This window comes from Triticum dicoccoides, chromosome 4A (genome assembly GCF_002162155.2).
Source record: "Triticum dicoccoides isolate Atlit2015 ecotype Zavitan chromosome 4A, WEW_v2.0, whole genome shotgun sequence".
Lineage (NCBI taxonomy): Eukaryota > Viridiplantae > Streptophyta > Magnoliopsida > Poales > Poaceae > Triticum > Triticum dicoccoides.
The window spans coordinates 679,606,842-679,613,931 of NC_041386.1; the positions used below are offsets into that span (position 1 = coordinate 679,606,842).

General features: G+C 48.5%; 1 protein-coding gene across 1 annotated transcript; it reads left to right on the top strand.

Annotated features, from left to right (window-relative positions):
• The first annotated feature begins 4,711 nt into the window (after positions 1 to 4,711).
• LOC119289711 (AT-hook motif nuclear-localized protein 18-like) lies at positions 4,712 to 6,100 on the top strand. Its single transcript, XM_037568961.1, has one exon. The coding sequence runs from the start codon at positions 4,817 to 4,819 to the stop codon at positions 5,867 to 5,869; it is 1,053 nt and encodes a 350-aa protein (XP_037424858.1). The 5' UTR covers positions 4,712 to 4,816; the 3' UTR covers positions 5,870 to 6,100.
• Positions 6,101 to 7,090: the final 990 nt, after the last annotated feature.

Sequence of the window (7,090 nt, forward strand, 5' to 3'; positions counted from 1 at the left end):
AGTGATATGATTGGTCGAGTGGATTGCACTCGACACCTTTGACCGGGGGTTCTTTGTTGCCTCTTGGACTTCTTATATTCTAGGGTAGTGACCTTGGGTAGGGCGTATAGGTCAGGCCTATGATCCTACCCCTGGTCTGTACCCTTATCAGGCGGTGGTTGGCTGATGGATGGATCCGGAATGTGGCGGTACCCTCGATGTGTCCAGCGCCATCCGGCAGGTTGCAGTACCGACTGTCCATTCAAGCTAGGGACTACAATGGCCACAAAGGGTCTTCATGAGGTCTCCTCACTCCACATCCTGTGGCTGATGAAGGTGCTCGTACTAGCAAAATTGCGGGAAGCAGATGGAAGGCTCCTTTGTGGGTTTTGAGGCTCTCATTTTGGCCAGTTTGCCTTCAACAGTTAGAGGCAACGTATGGACGAAGGTTTGATGCAAAGGGTATGGTTGTGCAGTGGCGGCGTTGGAATTTCAGCGCATGTAATTACTGGGATTATGGAAAGTGGTGGCGCCAACGCATGATTGAATCTGATTTTGTGGTTCTTCTCGAGTACCCGGTCTTGTGCTCCTGGGTGAAAACCCTAAGCCTGGCCCGAGTTGGTTATACCTAGGCAATGATGATGTTTTTCTGCGTAATTACTTTGTTTGGGCATGCTTGGGCATGCTCACGCTTGTTCTTTGGGGGTAAAACCTAGAATCTGGCTTTTTTTTTGCAAAAAAACTTCCAATCTATTCATCTTCAATCATGGCAGTACAATGAACACCAGAAATAAAAATTACATCCAGATCCGTAGACCACCTAGCGACGACTACAAGCACTGAAGCAAGCCGAAGGCGCGCCGCCGTCGTCACCCCTCCATCGCCGGAGTCGGGCACAACTTGTTGTAGTAGACAGTCGGGAAGTCGTCGTGCTAAGGCCCCATAGGACCAGCGCACCAGAACAGCAACCGCCGCCGATGAAGGATAACGTAGGTTGGAAGGATTCAACTCGAAGACACACGAACGTAGACGAACAACGATGAGATCCGAGCAAATCCACCAAAGATAGATCCGTCGGAGACACACCTCCACACGCCAACCAACGATGCTAGATGGACCGCCGGAACGGGGTCTAGGCAGGGAGACCTTTATTCCATCTTCAGGGAGCCGCCGCCGTCTCGCCTTCCTGAGCATGACAAAAACCCTAACAAGACAGGAAAAAACGACTGAAAACGGAGCCCTCCCGCCAGCCCTTGGCAGGATCCACCGCGCCCCCATGGCCCTAGGGCCACCGGAGACGAGGCGGACCTGCGGCGGCGCCGGCGAGAGGCAGATACCCTAGCTTTCTTTCTTGGAGGAGGAGGAGCGACTTGGCCGCTGTGGGTTTTTTCACCGGCGAGTTGATGGTTAGATACGTTGACGACGGCGTTTGAGCGTCGTTCCCTTCCTGAAGGCGTTCCTGTTGAAGAACCTTTCTCATTATCCTTGTGGTATCAAGATATGACTGGTAAAGACATGGTCATAGTTGTAGTTTGTCAATCGCTATTTTGACCACGTCGGAATTTTTCTTTTTCCTCGCTTAGGCATAGTTTTTGTTTTGTATGATCTTACTCTTTGTTGGCATGTTTATTTGTATGTGTGTATTAGTGTTGGATATTTACATCCTAATTATGCAGATGGCTAACGAGAGTCAAACGAGACAATAAAAAAGCAGAAACGGTGGAAAATAAGCATAGCAAAAAAAAACTTAACTGGAAAAGTCAACTTCACTACGAAATGACGTAGGAAAAAGAAAGACGAAAGCAGAGACGGTGGAAAATAAGCATGGACAGTTCAAAAAAAAGGAAAATAAGCATGGGCCAATGTTTCATGCACCCATAGTCAACTTAGAACTAGAAAGAGAAATATATACTTCCATCACGAGTCGTGCATAACACCAGCACTTTTCGGCAACATATCTTGCCGAATTAATAAGTCTGTCGCCATTCTCGTCGCAGAAAACCAGACTGCACTTTCACAACGCTATCTCCTGTGATTCAACCCATGATATACATATCTCCTGCATGAAAAGGACCGCCCGAAAATAGTCAGCTTCACGCGTGTTCCTACGTAAGGTTCTATTACACGTGTGTGGAGACGGATCGACGACGTTGATCCACGTACATCTAGTCATTAACTTCTCATGCAAACACATATCAAGATATACTTGCATCATGCATTATTAATAGTGTCAAAAAACGTCTTACATTATGAGATAGAGGGAGTTGCATAAAAAACGCTTCTCTCTATGCGTAGTGTTTGTGTTGTGTAACTTTTATAATAGATCTAATTTTTTCACAAAATAGATAAATAATCCCCGGGCCCTCACAAAACCAAATAATCGTAACAGGACAAAGTCACGCTACCTTTTGTAATTCATCCCATATGTCTATCCTAGATATATCTTCTGCATGAAAAACTGAAATTCAGCATGGCACTCCCCAAACCGGATATCATGCACTCCCTCTTTTCGGACAGAGATGACGTTCTGGTATGATATGGTCTCTAGTGTGTAACTTTGACCAATATTTTCCATACGAATATGCGAGTAAAAAGATATAAAACTTTTATACTGAGAGAGAAAAAAAACATGGCAAATCTTTTTAGTTGCACTTGACCAGACTAAATAAATTTTATATGATACTCCCTCGATTCCTAAATATTTGTCTTTCAAGAGATTTCAACAAGTGACTACATACGGAGCAAAATGAGTGAATCTACACTCTAAAATATGTCCATATACATCCGTATGTGGTAGTCCATTTGAAATCTCTAAAAAGGCAAATATTTAGGAATGGAGGGAAGTACAAGTCAAGAGCTCCTTTGATTCAACGGATTCTCATAGGAATTTTGGAGAATTAGAATTCTTAGGACTTTTTCCTACTTTGGTTGTTTGATTCATAGGATTGAATCCTATAGAACTTTCTCATAAGGATTCCCTACTACATTACATAGAAATTTTAGCATCCACTCAAACCTCTGAAAGAATCCTTTGTTTTTCCTGTGATGCAAGCAAACAAAGCATAATCATGTAAATTAAGATGAGCGCGACATACCAATCCTATGTTTACTATTCCTACTTTTTTTAGAATCATGCTAATCAAACGGGGCCTAAAGTTTCAGAAGTTATTTTCCTTGGGAACAATTCGTAAAGTTTGATTGCACACGCTCTAAGGTGCCATCTTATGAGGGAGGTTCTACCAACCATGTGTTGTAGAATGATATGTATAGCCTATTTTTTGCAGTTCCATCATATGCAGAGCATAGCCTACATGATATGTGCACAGATGTTTCTGTGTGAAGTATCATCAGTTTGCGACTCCATGTTTATGCTCACAGTTTGACCATATCAATGTGACCCATCATATGTAGAGCATAGCCTACATGATATGTGCACAGATGTTTCTGTGTGAAGTATCATCAGTTTGCGACTCCATGTTTGCGCTCACAGTTTGACCATATCAATGTGACCCATCATATGTAGAGCATAGCCTACTGACATGTTCAAGATTTTCTTCCACCAAACAGTCCTCCATTTGCGCTCGCAGTTTCACCATATCAATGATCTGGTCCAACCCGTTTATCCTGGATTCATAGAGTTGTGTGCATTAACCGATGCCGAGGCTGGGGCGCAGAAGCCGGTGGCGTTTCCTCCTTTTCGAAAAGAAATATCCGGGATTCATGATAACGCTTGAGCTAGTCAACTTTCTTCTTATCATAAAAACTTTCCACTTCTCTCTCGTATATCCCATACTCTTGTGCTCAATTTAGCATTACTATGTAATGTTGAAGAACCTTGTGATGAACCCCGTCACACGGTGTTGTACAAAAATATAAAGTAATTCATAATTGAAAAGAATTGATCATGCACGGTCAAGCGTGACAGTCGAGTAAAATGGATCATTACGGTGTTGTCTCGAAGGAAAGTTTACACCGAAATTCCGTCAACTTATTTCTTAAAAAAGAATCTAGCACTCCTCTCATGTGCATCTATTGCTTTGCTTATCATCGTGGCGCATATTGTTTATTCGATAACAGAAATATCGTCACCCACGCTAGAATAACCAAAGTGTTTTTTTAATTGTTTCATAATGCTTTCATTGAAAAGGACTTTTCAGCCCAAACGTTGAATGTAAAGTTGTACAATTCAAAAATATCCCCACGAGACATTCATCTCATTCCCTTAAAGGAAAAACTATGATAGACTAGCCGATCTTTAAATAGGAATATTTGCCATCTTGGAATATTTGCCATGAAAGATGATTTTTTGCACAAATTCTTTGATAATTATTTTTTAATTTGATATGAGATTTTGGGTCGCAAGTATCTGCACCGAAATTCGGGCAGGAAATGATTCAAACCGCGGGCGGGCGGCCGGCGAGGCGATGAGGTATGGGTGTAGCTCTACCGGCCCGCGCGGTCAACACCGCGCTTGCCTGCAACAAGACATGCATGTCAGGGGGCCGGCGACGTGGCCAGCACCAGCGGCAGTACTGATCTCATCTTCGTCTGACCGCCCGACCCGATCGCCATCAGGGGACGACGACCCCAGGGCCGGAGCTCCGGTGGGCCCCACCCCACCACCACCCTCGCCCGCGTGTGGGCCCCGCGCCCCCCTCCCTCACCCCCCAATCTACGCGCTTGTCTTAACCCCCCCTCCCTACCCTCCTCCGAGCACCGCACCAAACGCAAAACCCGGCCTCTGAGCTTTGACCGCCTCCACCACTCCACCGTCCGTCGTCCGTCGTCGTCACCGCGTTCGTCTTGCTTGCAAGCGTAGCCGGCAGGGATTTGGGCGATGGATCCGGTGGCCGCGGCGGCGCACGGCGGGGGGCACCACTTCGGGCCGCCGGTGGGGACGTTCCACCCGTTCCACGGCCACTTCCCGGGGCAGCAGCAGCCGTTGCAGCAGCAGCACCCGGCGTTCCAGCATTTCCAGGACCACCACCACCAGCTGCTCGGCGGGATGCTGGCCAAGCAGGAGCTCGTGGACGAGAGCAACACCACCATCAACAGCGGCGGCAGCAACAACGGCAACAGCGGCGGCGAGGGCGAGCAGCACATGGGCGGCGGCGGCGGCGGCGGAGGAGGATCCGCGCAGCAGCAGCAGCACGCGGGCGGCGGAGGGGGCGAGGAGGGGCAACAGCAGCAGCAGCAGGCGCTGGCGGTGATGCGGCGGCCCAGGGGCCGGCCCGCGGGGTCCAAGAACAAGCCCAAGCCGCCCGTCATCATCACGCGGGACAGCGCCAGCGCGCTGCGGGCGCACGTCCTCGAGGTCGCCGCCGGATGCGACGTCGTCGACTGCGTCGCCGCCTTCGCGCGCCGCCGCCAGGTCGGCGTCTGCGTGCTCAGCGGCACGGGCGCCGTCGCCAACGTCTCCGTCCGCCAGCCCGGCGGCGCCGTCGCCACGCTCGCCGGCTGCTTCGACATCCTCTCGCTCTCCGGCTCCTTCCTGCCCCCGCCGGCGCCTCCGTCCGCCACGGGGCTCACCGTGTACGTCTCCGGCGGCCAGGGCCAGGTCGTGGGCGGCACGGTCGCCGGCGCGCTCGTGGCCTCCGGGCCCGTGGTCATCATGGCCGCCTCCTTCGGCAACGCCTCCTACGAGCGCCTCCCCCTCGACGACGAAGAGCCATCCGCAGCGCAGGGCCTCGCGCAGGCGCACTCCTCCCCACCGCCGCTCCCATTGCCGACACACCAGCTCCAGCAGCAGCACCAGCCGTCCTCCTCCCTGGCGCAGGCGCCCGACCACCACATCCCCCACAACCTGATGAACGGCCTCCAGCAGCTCCCCGGCGACCCCTACGGCTGGACCACCCCGGGCGGCAGCGGCGGCCGCGTCTCGCCCTACTGATCATCAACCGATCCATCAACGCACATGGAGGGACGGAACCGAAGCTAAGAGCTCATCCATTATCAACTCCTATCTCCTCTGTTAATTATGCTCCTCAACCATCAATCAATCGATCGATCTCGATGCTGTTGGTACTCTTGTTACAGACTGCTTGCAAGTAGCTAGCAAGGGCATCCATGGACCATGGTGAAACAAACTAGAGTTTCTTATGTAGTGTGTTAATGTTAATTCTATGTTTTTACCTTCCAGCTTCCACCCCTTTTACCCAATCAAGCAAGCAATGCATGCACCATGTAGGATCAATGGAGAGGAAGGGCTTAGTGGTAATTACAATCAAGTAGTAGAAGCTTTGTTGGTTCATTCATATCTTAATCCATCTGTCTCTATCTTTGTCCTGATGCTACATGCATGACTAGCTAGCTTTGAACAAACCTGCGTATTTTATGGAGGATGATGGGTGTCTCCCTTGTTGTTTCTCTTGGGTCAGTTCGATCGATCATACTGTATTTTTTATACGTTTCTCCATTCATACATACAAATCGATCGATGACTTGGTTAGAGAGAGAGACAGACGCACAGATGGTATCAGTCGCACGAACAACTTCACCAATTCTCCTAGTATGTTGTTTTCCCATTTTGGTTGCTTGTTTGCTGGCTGGAACAGCGCTGCACAACCTAGCAGCAAGCCCAACCACTACACCAGCACACCACACACATATGACAGACACACAACCTTGCTATATTTTATGTCTCGGACCGGACATATATGCTCACAGGTGTCTCCTTGTGCTTATTCTCTTTGAGACACCCACATACCTGGCTTAGGTGATGAGAGAATCAACAGCCTCTGAATAACTCAAAAATGGTACTCGAATGGTCCAATTCATCGAACCCTGTCTGTCCATAATGTTTTGGACACTGGTGTGAGTCAGACATAAACAAAAGGATTGATGTTGTTATCTAAAGAAAATGTAGGGATTAGCTATATGCTTGAAATATACATATGCACAATGGTATCCTCAATAATATTTTCATCATCAAACATATACTACAATATATGATTTTCGTAGATTTTAAGTATAGTACAATATATTTCTGATGTCAAAGTGTCTTCCGGGTGTCGTGCCGAGGATTCTGGTTACTTCCAAGAAACTTTTCTAGCTAAATATGGGTTTCATGAAATCAATGCCAATCAAACATAGAGAAATTTCAGGAAACGGT